We start from the raw sequence: 18,119 nt of genomic DNA, 5'->3' as shown, positions 1-18,119 counted from the left end.
TCTAGTACCCATGAGTGTGATGGTGGATGTAGTGACCATGAGTGTGATGGTGGATGTGTAGTGACCATGAGCGTGATGGTCGATGTGTAGTGACCATGAATGTGATTGTGGATTGTAGTGACCATGAGTGTGATGGTGGATGTGTAGTGACCATGAGCGTGATGGTCGATGTGATGACCATGAATGTGATTGTGGATGTGTAGTGACCATGAGCGTGATGGTGGATGTGTAGTGACCATGAGTGTGATGGTGGATGTGGTGACCATGAATGTGATTGTGGATGTGTAGTGACCATGAGCGTGATGGTCGATGTGTAGTGACCATGAATGTGATTGTGGATGTGTAGTGACCATGAGTGTGATGGTGGATGTGTAGTGACCATGAGCGTGATGGTGGATGTGTAGTGACCATAGTGTGATGGTGGATGTGTAGTGACCATGAATGTGATTGTGGATGTGTAGTGACCATGAATGTGATTGTGGATGTGTAGTGACCATGAGCGTGATGGTGGATGTGTAGTGACCATGAGTGTGATGGTCGATGTGTAGTGACCATGAATGTGATTGTGGATGTGTAGTGACCATGAGGCGTGATGGTCGATGTGTAGTGACCATGAATGTGATTGTGGATGTGTAGTATGAGCGTGATGGTGGATGTGTAGTGACCATGAGTGTGATGGTGGATGTGTAGTGACCATGAATGTGATTGTGGATGTGTAGTGACCATGAGCGTGATGGTCGATGTGTAGTGACCATGAATGTGATTGTGGATGTGTAGTGACCATGAGCGTGATGGTGGATGTGTAGTGACCATGAGTGTGATGGTGGATGTGTAGTGACCATGAGTGTGATTGTGGATGTGTAGTGACCATGGGTGTGATGGTGGATGTGTAGTGACCATATGCATAACGGCAGCGAGGGCATAACGGTGGAGATAGGACGGTGTGTTACATCAAGCTACAAACGTTGGACTTCTCGGACACTAACAGGCCACCTCCTCCAGGTATGTCACAAATACATTATTCTTTCTCTCTTATTACGAATGACTTCTCATGTTTACAAAAAAAAATGAACTTGGTCTTATTGGGAAACACCAACGATAATATTCTGTGATTCTTCATCAATTGGTGAAAAATGTTTGTGGATTCATGAGTTTACTCCTGTTTATGTCACCCAACAGTTCACGGCTGACCTCTCCTACGACGGCCAGGCACAAAACCTCGGCATCTCTTCTCCAACAGTTCCCGCTGCTGCAACTCTCTCCCAGGTCAGCTCTCACACCCTTACCACCTCAACCCACATCCTTACCACCTCAACCCACCCTGCTACCTGAACTCACATTCTTACCACCTGAACCAGACTCTACCACCTGAACCCCACACCCCTGAACTCACATTCTTACCACCTGACCAGACTCTTACCACCTCAACCCACACCCTGCCACCTCAACCCACATCCTTACCACCTCAACCCCACACCCCTGCCACGTGTACTCACATACCAACACCTCCTACCATAAGATTAGCCAGTGCTGTTGGCGAGTTGTCCGGTGATCTTGGATTATTCCTTGACACTTGAAATCATACAACTCGTTTACATGGGGTGTGGTCGTTATGTTCATGACAGCTTCTATATCTTAAAACAATCACGTCTAGATGGCCCTAAAGCGGCCATCCTCAAACGCGAGCACAACCATTATTATTATATTAGTAATCGTTGTTGTATGTTGCCTATTTTTTGGTGTTGGTCAGATCGGGACTGAGGGAGCAACGGTGACAGAAGCCATGATAGAGGCATCCAACATAAGTGTGAAGGAGACAGTGAAGGCAGTGTTTAACATCTCCATCCCGCCCTCACCACCATCCCCATGAAGATCTTATTGGTGAGTCCTGAGGAGGATATCTTGTGCGGTCAATTTTGTCGTGCATGTGTGTTAATATACAAAATATAAAGTCACTAATTCAGAAATTATACCGTTGTCTCGAGCCTATACATAATATTATGTTACTTATATATATATATTTTGTTTTATATATTTCCCCACGGTGATCATGGGTAGGTAGACTCTGTTGTGTAGTTTATGCATACAGTGAGTATGTAACACCTACCCTTATTCTATGATCACTATTTTGGTATGTCATACACATTATTTCGTTTTATAGTAATTTTACTCTAAGTCTCTGTATCAGATGAGATCCATATCTGACAGCCTGTTCAGGTGGCAGTATTCATCCTGTTGTTGCAAATTAATTACTTTGACAAAATAGCAACTAACAACTGCCTTAAACACATTCGTACTTGTGCTATAAACAGATGAACCTAGGCGGGAATCCTCCTTATGCATACAGTACTTATACTTCCCTCACTATAAGTAACTTGGTTAAGGAACTAGTGGCCTCTAAGGCATTTGATCATCTAAGTTTAAGATGACAATTATAAACTCGTCATGCTTCCCAGTGGAACCTTCAAAGCTTTGGCACTCTGCCTTGCGATGGATGCCAGAAAACACAATGAAAGAGCTCTGTCGCCTTTGTCTGGCAAATCTGAATCTGTTGATACACCCGCAGTGTGGTCTTGTGGTTCACCAGTTGTGTAGGACGAGCCAGGTGACTCAGCAATATGCCGGGGGCCACAGAGGTCCACCAATATATCTGATGCCTCCGGTAGTGTACAAGCATGCTTGATGGCCTCGGTCCTCTCACCTGAGTGTTGTTTTACAGATGTCATCGCCAAATGAAGGTCGTGCCTCGGTCACGCTAAGTAACCTGCGAGTCACTATATAGGCAGGTGAGTAACCAGGTACAATAGGTGTACTAGAAGAATGTAGGAAGACAGCTAGTATTGTACAGTGGGTTGTAATGTCACTGCAGAATATGTTTATCAGAAAACGTCAATACGTTTGTTAGTAAGTGTAGAGTAGGTGCTAGAGTGTACAATACACTACGTGTACTTGTAAGTATGTATAGTATGAGTGCTAATAAATTTATAGATAATAGTTTAAAAGACTGTACAACATGAGCTAGAAAGAGATACAGCAAGTGTACTAGTAAATGCACAAAAAATGTGCTAGTAAAATTGTACAGAAGTGTGCTGGTAGAGTATACTGTACAACAAGTTTGCTAGTTAGAGCACACAGACATGTGGTGTGGGAGTGTACAGTGTTGTGTAGTATACCTGTGGTGTGGGGTGTACAGTGTTGTGTATACCTGTGGTGTGGGAGTGTACAGTGTTGTTACCCCGGGGACAGGAACGTGGAGTGCTCGGGTCTGGCAGTGCAGAATTTGATAGCAACGTCCCCTGACCTAGAAGGCGCCTCCCACTTCGACGATGAGGTGGACACTCTTACTGTTGACTTAAAGTACATCACTAGCACAGGTGAGTGACACAGGTACTTACCTCACCAACACAGGTGAGTGACACAGGTACTTACATCACCAACACAGGCGAGTGACACAGGCACTTACATCACCAACACAGGTAGGTGACACAGGTACTTACATCACCAACACAGGTGAGTGACACAGGTACACATCACCAACACAGGCGAGTGACACAGGTGCACATCACCAACACAGGTGAGTGACACAGTTACTTACATTACCAACACAGATGAGTGACACAGGTGCACATTACCAACACAGGTGGTGACACAGGTGCACATCACCAACACAGGCAGAGTGACACAGGTGCACATCACCAACACAGGTGAGTGACCCAGGTGCTTACATCACCAACACAGGTGAGTGACACAGGTACTTACATTACCAACACAGGTGGAGTGAGGTACACATCACCAACACAGGCAGGTGACACAGGTGCTTACATCACCAACACAGGTGAGGTGACACAGGTGCCCATCACCAACGCAGGTGAGTGACACAGGTGCCCCATTACCAACACAGATTGAGTGACACGAGTTGACATCACCAACACAGGCAGGTGACACAGGTGCACATCACCAGCAGGTGAGTGACACAGGTGCCACATTACCAACACAGGTTGGTGACACAGGTGCTTACATCACCAACACAGGTTGGTGACACAGGTGCACATCACCAACGCAGGTGAGTGACACAGGTACCTACCAACACAGGTGGTGACACAGGTGCCCATCACCAACACAGGCGAGTGACACAGGTGCTACATCACCAACACAGGTGGTGACACAGGTGCACATCACCAACGCAGATTGAGTGACACAGGTACTTACATTACACACTGGTGAGCACAGGTGCACATCACCAACACAGGTTAATTGACACAGGTGCCATCCAACACAGGTGGAGTGACACAGGTGCCCCATTACCAGCACGGGTGGGTGACACAGTGCACATCACCAACACAGGCGGGTGACACAGGTACTTACATCACCAGCATGAATGAGTGACACAGGTCCTTACATCACCAACACAGGTGGGTGACACAGGTGCTTACATCACCAACACAGGTGGGTGACACAGGTGCCCATCACCAACGCAGGTGGGTGACACAGGTGCCTAAATTACCAACACAGGTGGTGACACAGGTGCTTACATCACCAACACAGGCGAGTGACACAGGTACTTACATCACCAACACAGGTGAGTGACACAGGTGCCCATCACCAACACAGGTGGAGTGACACAGGTACTTACATCACCAACACAGGTGAGTGACACAGGTACTTATCAACAACACAGGTGGTGACCAAGTACTACATCACCAACACAGGCAGTGACCAATACATGAGTAACCAACACCTGGCGGCCATAGAGGGAAAAGATTCCTACAGTGCATCAAAAGTGATCATGTTACTTCTCCAAATGTAAACACTGTATTGCCACATGTTTTTAAATATCTTTGATCTTGTGTATATTAATGTTCTTGCTAATTACATCTGTTTGTGCCCAAATTATAGGCAGTCAAAAAGAACTTACTGGTAAGAGTGTCGTGAATTATAGAGTTTAGCACAGGTGTACAGTGTAAACAAAGGTCTTGTCGCCCTTCTGCTGCTCCACGAACCCCAAGATTCAGACTCGTGAACCCGAAGCGGTAGATACTGATGCATTATTCTGTCCATAAATGCTGGATTCACGAGACGAGGCGCCTCGACAGGACTTGTGTTTACGACTATACAAGAGAGTCAATGAATGTCGTCGCAGGATTCACGACACTCGCCTACAACGATTGCCCGGACGACAACATGCTGACACTGGAGGTGAACGCCACGCTCACTGACGCCTACTGGAACGACAACAATGCCACCGTGGGAGTCGCCCTGCAGGTATTATTAACGTTATTACTATGTTTCAACAACTAAGATCTTTAACCCTTTATTTCTTAACATTATATTCCTAAAGTAAAAAATAAGGTAGTTTCTTGACCTAACTCATCCCTCACCACCATTATCACTATCACCAATCATCATCACCACCACCACCACCATCATCATCACCACCAACATCATCACCGCCCTCACCATCTACATCATAATCACCTTGGTCATCATTAACTCAAACACGCTGGGAAGCTTAAAATGTACATTGGGGTGGACAGATATATGAGATGATAAGGACTGGGTGTAAAAGACTGAGTAGTATGGATTAATAGACCTAGCTTCATCTATCCTGGTAACATGCTGCTATGATCTATCCTGGTAACATGCTGCTATGTTCTATCCTGGTAACATGCTGCTATGATATATCCTGGTGACATATGAAAACAGTGATGATGAACATTAGCTTAGCAGAGTGAAGGAAAATTAATTTCTTTCTGGGGAGCAGGAAAGGTCAGATAGTATTGCAATGAAGTGTGATCAAGAATTCCCTCTGCCTTAATACTATAGTTTTTCCTTGGTATACCTTCTTTTCTACTTACAATATAAACTGTAAATAATATCCACTTCGAACATTTGTTGTGACCATTTCCAATATTTACTGTAAGGAAATTAACTACAGTGTTATTTAATGCCGATGCACAGGGACTTTTAATTCACCTTGTATGAGTGGGTTGGTGTTGCAAAATAATCACGGGAACAATAATTGGTCCACGCAGATAGAGAGCGGGTCTACCATCCCGGTGGTGAGGAAGGTGGCGTCACTGCAGGTGGTGCGAAGAACATCCGCCAACCTGCCCAGACTAACCACTCTCTTACCTAAATGACACCTTCATCTACTCCCCTTGTGAGTCTTCATGTATACCAGCTTTGGCTCTTGTGTAACAGGCTGTAGTGTAAGTACAGTAGGGGCTGTGTGGTTTAGAAGGCTGTAGTGTAGGTTTAGCAGGCTGTGGTGTAGGTGTACCAAGCTTTGCTGTATAAGCAGGCTGTAGTTTAGGTGTAGATGTAACAGGCTGTGGTGTGGGTGCAGCAGGTTTTGTTATGGATCCAACAGCAGCCTATGGGGTGCTGTTGTAACAATGTTGGGGGTGTACTGTATCTAGCAAGTGGTATGGAGTAATGTACCGGGTGTTATGTATGGTGTACTTGCAACAGAATAGTTTGTGTAAGTGGTGGTCCGGGTTCGATATCCTGCAGTCACAGGTGATTAGCAACTTGCCATATGTTCAGCAGGAGTTATCGGTTCACATGGGCACTCCTCTCTGGGTATCCTGGCATCTTACTGGTGGGCGTGAAGGATGCCCTGATTCTCTTATGGTCAAGGCATAAATGTATGTGTGTGTGTGTGTGTGTGTGTGTGTGTGTGTGTGTGTGTGTGTGTGTGTGTGAACTACTGTATATGCCAGTGATGTGGTCGCGACCATTAAGTCCAAGACCGAGAGTACAAGTCGACGCTGAGATCAATAACATTGATGGATCACCTGGAGATTAGCACTAATGTACTGTCCAGGTGGATGAACTTTACCTGGGATACAAGATATTCAAGCGACTACTAAGTAGAGGTGAAAAAACTAATTTTATTTTCTTAAGTAGAAGAAATCGTATAAAATGTACTAGAGATTGAATGGGAGCGAGATGAGCACAATATTTAGCTGTGCTCACCTTCAATATCTTCCATACACACAACCTTCCACGGCCACGGCAATACAAAACTGTCATCACTTATGCATGAGACAAACGTCTGAAGGTCGTCTCATGCAGCCCTTGTGGTGCTGTGGTAGAGCTCTGTTCACACGCAGAGGTCTCGTGTTGAGTCCTGACTAGTAGAAGTTTTGTTTGTACAGTATATTGAAGTCTGCGTGTACTGTATATAACCTCAAGCCACTATGTATTTCCTTGTCACTACATCCTCAAATCACTATGCGTTCTCATCCCACCACGTGACATGTTACATTTTACCATACTATATGTTCTCTTGACTGTTACTATGTGTTGTCATGTCACTATATTTCACAGTACTATGTGTTCGCATGCTACTATGTGTCCGTGAATGAATATCAATGACGATTATTTACAGGGACGTGGTTATAATCTTCAGCCTCAGTCAACTGGAGGACTCACTGGTAGAACCCAGCCAAGTAACTCTGGTCATGTTCCCGGGAGGCTACCTTACTTTCACCTCACACCAGGTTGAGGGCCTCCAGCCAACCATCACCCACGACAGCGCTAGGCTATCTCTCTCGGTAAGTGAATAATACCTTTCATGTTCGGGGTTGCATGTGACGTTATACATCAAATGGGGTTGATATTTTTCGAAAGGCTTACAGTACGCCCGTGTTAACAAATTCTAACTTTAATATTGTACAGTCATCAAAAGTCTTGAACACTTAGCAATATCTGGCATCTACTTCTGAGTTATGCATATGATTGGGATATACTAACACTACTTGTCACCACATATTATGCTTGAACCACAAAATGGGATAAAACTCTTAATACCTAAGATCTTCGGAACTTACTCCCAAATACTGTCAAGTGTTCAAGACTTTTGACCCTGACCGTACATACACCACTACTATACATACACACAACTTCCTTACAACCCACTCATACTCAAAAACATAAACTCTCCTTTGTCACCATATAAACTAGAACATCCTTCATAAACACCTCAACATCCTTCACCATAAATGGTAAACAACAACACTGTCGTTCACTAACACATGAGAACATCCTTTACAAGCACACATACACGATTCTAATATCATTTACCACACAAGCACCATTTCAGCATCATTTATCAGAGCCTATACAGTATACTGTACAACTACAGCATCCATAACCACCACACATACACCTCAACAACAACGCCCCTCGTGTCTGACACTGTTTGCCCTAAAGCCATCACAATAGTGAACAGTATGCATATACTGTATTACCGGTAAGTTCCTTTGTGAGTATTAGTGAGTTTTAGCAGCATACTTGTTCTTTAATCCCTGACAACAGTGGGCTGACCCAAACCTTAAAAACACGATGAAATCTCATTTCAGTGTTAATGCACTTTCCAAAGTCCAACAATGACTCTGTAGTTTTTGTGTGAGTGTTTCAAGAGACAGTATTAACCTGCAGGTCCAGGAGCTACAACTTTGCATCACAAATTCCCTCGTCAATGTTATGGCTGACAATAACTGACCTCGTCAGCTTAAAGATAAAAGGATTTGAAACAAATGAGAACACAATTTTCTTACCCCAAATTTCAGAAAAACAATCTGTGAATTATGACTAATTATTTCAAGCATTTTGTTACATGAGTGTTGTCAGCTGCCAGATAGTACTTTCTCAGTCTTACAAAGAACATCGAAATGGATGTTTGCTGCTTCAAGTGTTCAAACAACCTTATCATACTTTATCACACCAGCCGGCCACTCATCACATATTTTGGATGAATAAATAAATTTTCTGACCGAATGAATATGAGAGAGGCGGACGTCTGCTCTCTCTATATATATGTTTTTCAGCTGATATCTGTTCCCCATTTCCATTATTTTGCCTTAGATCTTTACATTTTTCCCACATTAATTGGATCTGCTACCTACCAGTTCATACTAAAAGTTTGTTTACTTCTTCCAGTAATTTTTGGAGTTCTTGTCAGAGTTCCTTATAAAGTTTTCAACGACTACATCTGTTGTTAATGTACACTACAGTATACAGGTACAATACATGTATAGTAATGGTCCGGGTACTGATCCATGTACGACCTCTCACCAACCTTACGACCTCCAACAACCTCTCACCAACCTTACGACCTCCAACAACCTCTCACCAACCTTACGACCTCCAACAACCTCTCACCAACCTTACAACCTCCAACAACCTCTCACCAACCTTACGACCTCCAACAACCTCTCACCAACCTTACGACCTCAACAACCTCTCACCAACCACGACCTCCAACAACCTCTCACCAACCTTACGACCTCCAACAACCTCACCATCTTACGACCTCCAACAACCTCTCACCACCTTACGACCTCCAACAACCTCTCACCAACCTTACGACCTCCAACAACCTCTCACCAACCTTGACCTCCAACAACCTCTCAACAATCTTACGACCTCCAACAACCTCTCACCAACCTTACAACCTCCAACAACCTCTCACCAACCTACAACCTCCAACAACCTCTCACCAACCTTACGACCTCCAACAACCTCACCAACCTTACAACCTCCAACAACCTCTCACCAACCTTACGACCTCCAACAACCTCTCACCAACCTTACAACCTCCAACAACCTCTCACCAACCTTACAACCTCCAACAACCTCTCACCAACCTACGACCTCCAACAACCTCTCACCAACCTTACGACCTCCAACAACCTCTCACCAACCTTACGACCTCCAACAACCTCTCACCAACCTTACAACCTCCAACAACCTCTCACCAACCTTACAACCTCCAACAACCTCTCACCAACCTTACGACCTCCAACAACCTCTCACCAACCTTACGACCTCCAACAACCTCTCACCAACCTTACAACCTCCAACAACCTCTCACCAACCTTGCGACCTCCAACAACCTCTCACCAACCTTACGACCTCCAACAACCTCTCACCAACCTTGACCTCCAACAACCACTCACCAACCTTACGACCTCCAACAACCTCTCGCCAACCTTACGACCTCCAACAACCTCCTCACCAACCTTACGACCTCAAACAACCTCTCACCAACCTTACGACCTCCAACAACCTCTCACCCACCTTACGACCTCCAACAACCCTCTCACCAACCTTACGACCTCCAACAACCTCTCACCAACCTTACGACCTCCAACAACCTCTCACCAACCTACGACCTCCAACAACCTCTCAACAATCTTACGACCTCCAACAACCTCTCACCAACCTTACAACCTCCAACAACCTCTCACCAACCTTACAACCTCCAACAACCTCTCACCAACCTTGACCTCCAACAACCTCTCACCAACCTTACAACCTCCAACAACCTCTCACCAACCTTACGACCTCCAACAACCTCTCACCAACCTTACAACCTCAACAACCTCTCACCAACCTTACAACCTCCAACAACCTCCTCACCAACCTTACGACCTCCAACAACCTCTCACCAACCTTACGACCTCCAACCTCTCACCAACCTTACGACCTCCAACAACCTCTCACCAACCACAACCTCCAACAACCTCTCACCAACCTTACAACCTCCAACAACCTCTCACCAACCTTGACCTCCAACAACCTCTCACCAACCTTACGACCTCCAACAACCTCTCACCAACCTTGACCTCCAACAACCACTCCACCTTACGACCTCCAACAACCTCTCCACCAACCTTGACCTCCAACAACCTCTCACCAACCTTGACCTCCAACAACCTCCTCACCAACCTTACGACCTCCAACAACCTCTCGCCAACCTTACGACCTCCAACAACCTCTCACCAACCTTGACCTCAAACAACCTCTCACCAACCTTACGACCTCCAACAACCTCTCACCCACCCGACTCCAACAACCTCTCACCAACCACGACCTCCAACAACCTCCTCCACCAACCTTACGACCTCCAACAACCTCTCACCAACCTACAACCTCCAACAACCTCTCCAACCTTACGACCTCCAACAACCTCTCACCAACCTTACGACCTCCAACAACCTCTCCACCATGACCTCCAACAACCTCTCTCACCCACCTTACAACCTCCAACAACCTCTCACCAACCTTACGACCTCCAACAACCTCTCACCAACCTTCAAATCAACAGTACGGTTTGGTGCGATTCACGGATGTATCATGGGTGTCGCTGAACTTTGTCGTCAACCCGAAAAAATCGACACTTCAGTTCAGTCTTTATCAGATAACAGTCCCTTGGCGCCTATTCGTCAGACTCTCTCAGCGCCTCAATCTCCAGTATAAGTAAGTCCCACAAATCCTCCATACTGTTATTAATACTGTCAGTAAATCCAATAATCAGCTACATTAACTCTCTCATAATGTTTGACAACTGGACACGAGTTAAATATATATGTAACCAAAGAATATCCGACATAATTAACTTTATAGGTATGATAAGCGACTGTTAGTGTCAATTACCGGGATTTATCAATAAGAGAGAATTATTTAGTCAGAATTAATATGATAATTAATTAGGATAACATTATGTGTACACGACCCAAAAAGTATCTCTACGGAGGGGATCAATGAATTTCAAAATGAACACCGCGACTCCTGTTGTCTCGGGAGGGTTGTCAAAATCCTTCGTTAATTGTATCGTGTTGTCTCACAAAACTCGTAAAGATACTGTTTGGAGCGAGTTACATCTTATCCACTATCGAACACAAGTCACTATAAAATGTGTAATGTAATTTAAGACTTGACTCTTAACGTATTAAACTGCAGGCTCACGTTACACTTACTTAGCCAAATTGATATATATATATATAATTGAATGAGTTGTAGGTATTTATATAAACAGTATTTTGAAAACTTGTTGAAGGTCAGAGATGCAGAGGAAAGAGAATATCAACCTCAAGTCTTACTGGCAATGATAGTAGACTAGAGTTGAGAGGATATTGTGCATCGGAAAGTTAAGAGGATGATGCGCCATGACGGTAAATTGAAAAATGATAAAACACCCGAGGCGTTAAAAATGACTGGAGAATGTTATGATAGACGATGGGAAGTTATGCTTGTTCAGACATGTTGTGTAGTACGAGTGAGTTCAGAATTACAGGAAGATCATTAAAGGTCGAGTGAATGAAGGTGTTGGTAAAGAAAATATACTTGTTACCTTGAAGTATATTGGGAACAAAATTATGAATAGGAAAAAAATGTATTTCATATACTGTATAAATATGGTATAGTGAGTCAGTGGGAAAAGAAACATTGAGAGAAGATAAGGATAAATGAAATGTTTGTTTTTTTCCGGCAGCCATTTCCCGATCACCTACGGCCGCTTTCCACCTGTCACCGGCCACTTCGTTGTCAAGATGAACATCCCACGTAAGTTGTGCCTACCTGGACCTCCACCCTCTTAATGTTCTGTGTGTGTCTGAGAATGAATTATGCTCTTCTATTAATTAGTTGTTTCCCGTAGATGTAAAAGTACCATAAACGCTTCAACTTAATTAGACATTTTCTAATGCCAAAAACCAAATTAATTTTCAGTCAATTACAAAGATGAGAGTGAGATAGTGAGGAGGATGAGAGTATGAGGGTGAGAATGATAGTGTGAGTGAAGATGAGAGCAATTAAAAAGTGATAAGTTGAGGGTGAGTGTCAGGCTGAGGGAGTGGGGTGATGAGGTCAGGATGAGAGTGAGGGAGAGAATGTGAGTGTAAGAGGATATGTAAAGTGTGAAAATGAGATGGAAATAAGAGAATGAGAATGTGAGGGTGAGAGTGTGCATGTGAGAATGTTAAGATCAGGATGAGGATGTAAAATGCGGGGAAATTATGAGAAGAGTACAAATGAAAGTATGTGGGTAAAGCAGAAAAGTGTGAGGGCGAAAATATGAAGAGAGTGAGGGTGCGGAGGTGAGTGTTAAGGTGAGATGCCGTCCTTACAGCGTGCAAGGAGGACCTACACATCGGGAAGGAAGACCTGATCCCGGCCTGCCTCTTCACCGCCTCTTCGGCCCGATCTGACCACCAGCCACACAACGCCAGACTTATTAGTGAGAAATCCTCCTCCTCCACTACCACCTACATATCACCTTTATAACCATCATTACACCTCCAACATCACCAACACTCCTCCATCACCACCACCCCAATTATATCAGTTTTGGTTGAGTTCTTTGACGAAAAAGTTTGCTGAATTTACCTTATGCAATGTAAAAGCAGATAAGAATTGTACCGGTTTAAATCATTCACTTGTGGCAGGTTCGGTGCCGTGGTCCCCGAGGGTATCAGGGGTATCAGAGTGGGTACAGGTGGACCTGATGACCACACAGAGGGTGTACTATCTCCAACACCAGGCCCATCCCGGCTACCACCAGGCACACCTCATCCTCCTCAAGTACTCCGGCGACGGTATTGTGTGGCAGACGGGACCACAGGTGAGTGTCGCCAACACCTCGCTTTACTCTTAGCAGAGCCTGTATACAGTACGGTCTACAGACAGAATACGTTTCTTAGCCCCTTAAATGAGAACTCCTTTTTTTTTTTGCTATCACTTTCAACCTGATCTACTGTACATCTAGCAGTTCATCAGGTTCTCCCAGCCATCCTCCCGCACCTTATATGCTGCCTGTTTGGCCACTTATCATCTCCCTGTAAGAACTACTTTAAGGAAGATGCCAAGTTTACGATTGGTTGACCAAAACTGTAGGAGGAGCTAGTGTCAACACAAAGCGGGCAGACAAACAGAAACAGCTAAATATGAAATAGATGTTTAAATAAAATGTCTTCTTAATTCCTACACTTTTGCATAACTTTACCATCCAACACTACTGCATTTATCCCGCTATCTCTTCTCCTGAACTAGAGTGCTGTGGGTAACTATAAAGAGATACGGTGACGATATTACACTACTAATGGTATGTTTGTGACTCGTCAGGTGGAGCTGCCACAACAAGCTGACGTGTACGAGTACTTGTTTCCAAAGGTTGCCATAGGCAGGTACTTCAGGTGAGTCCTCCCTACTCTCTCTCACTGGTAATTTTTACAAAAAGATTGACTGCTGTTGTAATGGTTTCGCTGTCATAATGCTGCATAAGGAATCAATACCATTAATGGAGGAAGATTAAAAAATATATAAATTAAATCGTTTATTTTATTTCACCCAAACACATAATGATACCATGACCTCCTCTGATCCCTCCGGTAGGCTTTACGTCAGGTCGTGGTATCGCACCAGTGAACTGCCTGGCTTCAAGTTTAACTTGCTGGGATGTCCCTTCAACCCCAGACCAATGATGAACGCTAGCCAGATATGCACCACTCCTGTCAAGCCACCTTCTATTAACCCAGGTACACATACACTCCCTCCCAGGCACTAACACAATGATCTAAATATTATACTAGGAACACTAGAATTTATTGCACCTTGTGTTGCTGACTACAGTTTATCACTGCCTGTTGCTGACTACAGTTTGTCACTGCCTGTTGCTGACTACAGTTATCATCACCCCTTGTGTTACTGATTCTCATTTTATTTACTGTGCCTGTAGAAGAATATTATTCACGAAATTAATAATGATATCTTTAATGAGATGGATAATTAATTTTGTTCTTCATTTGTCTTTATTTTGTTCAATTATCTTTGTCGTCATTTGCTTCATTTAAATGCTCCTCATCCTGGTCAGAGACGTCACTTGTCCACTGGTACTATATGTGTGCCGTCAAAAATTCCCTTGACATCTCAGATATTTCTCAATATGATATACTTTGCAGATGTGCATGGTCGACACCTCGTGGTAGACACGACCAATGACTGCCTATACTTCTGTGAAGACTCCCAGCAAATGTAAGAAACTTTCCTGGCTCTAAGTTATATAGCATAAGATCACACAGTGCTCATTCTCTAACTCTTCCATTATATCAGATATTGTACGAATGTCCAAGATTGTTAATATTTTCTCCTGCAGGAAAATTTTTTTTTTTGTTATGTTGGGGGATTTTTTCGTAAGAAGACCAATTGTTTTTCATCCTACCCTTAAGTTCACCTCCAGTTGATTTAGGAATATTGTATGTGTGTTTCAGGGAAATTAACTACCAAATATTTACTGTCCCAGACATATATTGTATGTATATCTAAGTACAAGGGCAAGGCACTGTGTGAACTTGCAGAGGTATAGTGGCTTAAAAGCCATTGTTTACTTGAGCATTGGTTAGGCAGTGACCGATATGTATGGAGAAAATTGGAAACTGGAAGGTACTAGTTAGCAGACCATTGCAAAACCGTACACATAGGATACAATAACCTTAATCACAACTACGTAATCTGTTAGTAACACTATCCTGGATACTGCCGTTGTGATAGGATCAGTCACTGAAGGCAGCACAATAAGTGGGGGCAGCAGTGAGGAGAGCAAATAGAGATTTGGGAATTATAAAACATAACTTCTAATACAAAGACAAAAAAATTCTCCTTCAACTGCACAGATCTCCATGTATGTACTGTACCAGTCTGGAAAATTGTATACAAGCATGGAAACCCTACCTCAGTAGGTAATAGGTAGTAGGCAGCTTTCAAACAGGGAGGTACTACCGCCTGGGAAGATATTGGAGGCATAATGTGTTGTCTATGGTAGACCCTGCTGCCATATGGCATCACAAAAATTGTGACCAAGTCCCAGGTTGCTGATCTGACTTTCTGCCTCATTTACACACAATTGCAGGGTCTCAATTGTTTCTCTTACTTGACAACACAACATACATCTATCGTTTATCACAGTTGATTTTTTTAAATCTTGCATTTATTTATGGTTCGTTGTTATTACAAGTATTATTATTATATTTTTTATTTGTATTTTATTATTATTATTATCATTATTATTATTATTATTATTATTACTATTATATTTTATTCTTTCGATTTTTATATTATTATTATTATTATTATTATTATTATTATTATTATTATTATTATTATTATTATTATTATTATATATCTTCGCCCCCAGGCCCTGACGTGGGTCATTGACCTGTGCGCGGGTGGGCTAATTCCCTTAAAAAAAAAAAAAAAAGACCTAGTCCCTAGAAAAGGTACAATACATTACTTAGTCAAAACAAACCCAGGCAGTGCCAAGTACCCCACGGAGTTGATAATAAGACACAAGGTAGAAGCAGAAATCTTTATAGGGGTGGTTGTATTTTCATCAGGGAGACGAAGTTGTGTTACACTACACGCGACGCAGGTGTCACCTGGGTGGCCTTGCCCTACTACATTAGCATCATCCTGGGCTTCTCTCCAGATAGCACCACAGTCTACGTTACCGATCTTACCAATTCTACTTTCTCGTCCTCCAGCGACTGCGGCATCACCTGGTTGCCTGCCAATGAGGTAAGCTAACAGGTTGAATGACTGGAGGTTCTTCGTGAATTAGTACAAATGAGACCATGCACTATCACATATCAGGATATAGTAGAGACTGGGTCTAGTCCTTCATTATCTCCCGAGCCATGCTTAATAACTCTTATGTTACATTCAGGAAGAGTTGGAGGTGGTAAAAACTACATGGACTGCAGCCACACACATACCCTATGAATCCCTCAGTGCTGCCACTCACACCATAGACAGATGGGGCGCCAATTCCCTCGGCATCTTCCGGGATAACATTCAAGTGGCTTCCTGGTCCTCCTGCTGCTACCCCAGCCTCCAGTGACCTGTAACCCCAGCCTTCAGTGACCTGTGACCCTAGCCACAAGTGACCTGTGACCCCAGCCTCCAGTGACCTGTGACCCCAGCCTCCAGTGACCTGTGACCTCAGCCTCCAGTGACCTGTGACCCCAGCCTCCAGTGACCTGTGACCCCAGCCTCTAGTAAACTGTGACCCTAGCCTCCCATAACCTGTGACCCCAGCCTCCCTAACCTGTGACCCCAGTCTCCCATAACCTGTGACCCCAGTCTCCTGTGACCTGAGATTCCAGCAAAGGGAATTAGTGAGTGGTTCTTAGTTAGGGGAAATGCATGACTAACGGTTGATGATTGGTTGTTGGTGAGTGATGTGTTGACTGGTGAGTGGTGACTGGTGGCTGATGTGTTGTGAGTGGTGGCTGGTGAGTGGTGGCTGGTGAGTGGTGGTTGATGAGTGGTGACTTGTAACGGTCAGTGGAGAATGGTGACTGGTAATGGTGACTGTTAATGGTGACTGGTTAGTGGTGACTCATAAGCGAGTGACTTATATGGCCCTTACTGCTGGCTGTGGTCAAGTGAGGAGATTATGTTTTGTTGGTCCTTAGAATCTTATCTAAAACTTTGAGCTGTTCTTAAAGCATATTATTATGATAGGCTTAACGTGATATATTTATGTGTGTGTGTGTGTGTGTGTGTGTGTGTGTTATTTCAGTTGTCACAGTATTAACATGTTATATCTTACATTAAACTCTTCAGCATATGCCCTGTATATTACTAACCACTGTTTCACCATGTAATAATATCTGACGGGGAATGGCAGTAAAGTCAGTACCAAGATGATAAGTGTTACTCCGTGTTGTCTACTGAACTGTCAGCAGGATGAACTTTAGTCTTTGTCAAGGGACTTAGCACTGTTTGACTCAACTACCCGCAATTCCCGCATTCCTTTTAGTAATTTAAGTTTAGAATATCCAATATTTTTCTTAATTTTTAAAGGAACTTCAACAATAACGAGGGTGAGATGGTTTGTACACTCGTTAATAAAAGTTCTGTCACCCCACCTGCCTCGCTTCATGATCCCAGAGATTCAGAAACCTCGAGGCAATGCTTGGTGTGTAAAGTGGTTCATATAATCTTCTTTTAGTGGTTAATATAATGTTGTTATAGTAGTGAATACAGTGTTATTATACAGTAGTTTTTTATGGGGATTAACCAACCCGGGTACAGGTCACTGACCCACATCAGGGCCTGGGGGAGGAGGGGGAGGCGAAAAAATATATAAATTGAACCAAAATAAATAAAGAAATGGAAAATAAAACAAATCAGGAATGAGAAACGATATACATATTGGGTTGTTAAAGTAAGAGACGCAATTGAGACTCCTGCAATTATGTGTAAATGAGGCAGAAAGTCAGTCACATCTGCAACTTGGAATTTCGTCACGATTTTTGTGATGCCATATGGCA

General features: G+C 43.6%; 2 protein-coding genes and 1 long non-coding RNA gene across 3 annotated transcripts in view; all 3 read left to right on the top strand.

The window, feature by feature from the left end:
* The window catches only part of LOC121855493, a 40,220-nt gene extending 39,149 nt beyond the window's left edge, over positions 1–1,071 (top strand). The window contains exon 18 of the mRNA XM_042350469.1: positions 915–1,071. Within this exon, the coding sequence (XP_042206403.1) occupies positions 915–1,071 (157 nt within the window). The remainder of the gene's footprint in view (positions 1–914) is intronic.
* Positions 1,072–2,633: 1,562 nt separating this feature from the next.
* On the top strand, positions 2,634–6,100 carry LOC121855573. The gene is made up of 4 exons (XR_006086816.1): positions 2,634–2,786; positions 3,247–3,374; positions 5,141–5,262; positions 6,033–6,100. It is a non-coding gene; the product is annotated as an uncharacterized LOC121855573 (long non-coding RNA).
* A 1,380-nt stretch (positions 6,101–7,480) lies between these two features.
* LOC121855515 lies at positions 7,481–17,631 on the top strand. The gene is made up of 9 exons (XM_042350491.1): positions 7,481–7,559; positions 12,284–12,354; positions 12,920–13,027; positions 13,236–13,411; positions 13,912–13,982; positions 14,182–14,324; positions 14,748–14,820; positions 16,179–16,359; positions 16,508–17,631. Exons 2-9 carry the CDS (start codon positions 12,342–12,344, stop codon positions 16,679–16,681), a joined length of 939 nt encoding a protein of 312 aa, XP_042206425.1. The 5' UTR covers positions 7,481–7,559; positions 12,284–12,341; the 3' UTR covers positions 16,682–17,631.
* The last annotated feature ends 488 nt before the right edge of the window (positions 17,632–18,119 follow it).

This window comes from Homarus americanus, unplaced genomic scaffold (assembly GCF_018991925.1).
Source record: "Homarus americanus isolate GMGI-L3 unplaced genomic scaffold, GMGI_Hamer_2.0 scaffold48406, whole genome shotgun sequence".
Classification (NCBI taxonomy): Eukaryota; Metazoa; Arthropoda; class Malacostraca; order Decapoda; family Nephropidae; genus Homarus; species Homarus americanus.
This window is presented reverse-complemented; position numbering and strand designations above follow the sequence as displayed.

Bases quoted from the DNA above. Each gene is read 5' to 3' on its own strand.
- LOC121855515 (XM_042350491.1), top strand. The intron at 13,028-13,235 runs GTGAGAAATCCT...CACTTGTGGCAG, and splicing joins ACACAACGCCAGACTTATTA to GTTCGGTGCCGTGGTCCCCG. The intron at 14,325-14,747 runs GTACACATACAC...TATACTTTGCAG, and splicing joins GCCACCTTCTATTAACCCAG to ATGTGCATGGTCGACACCTC.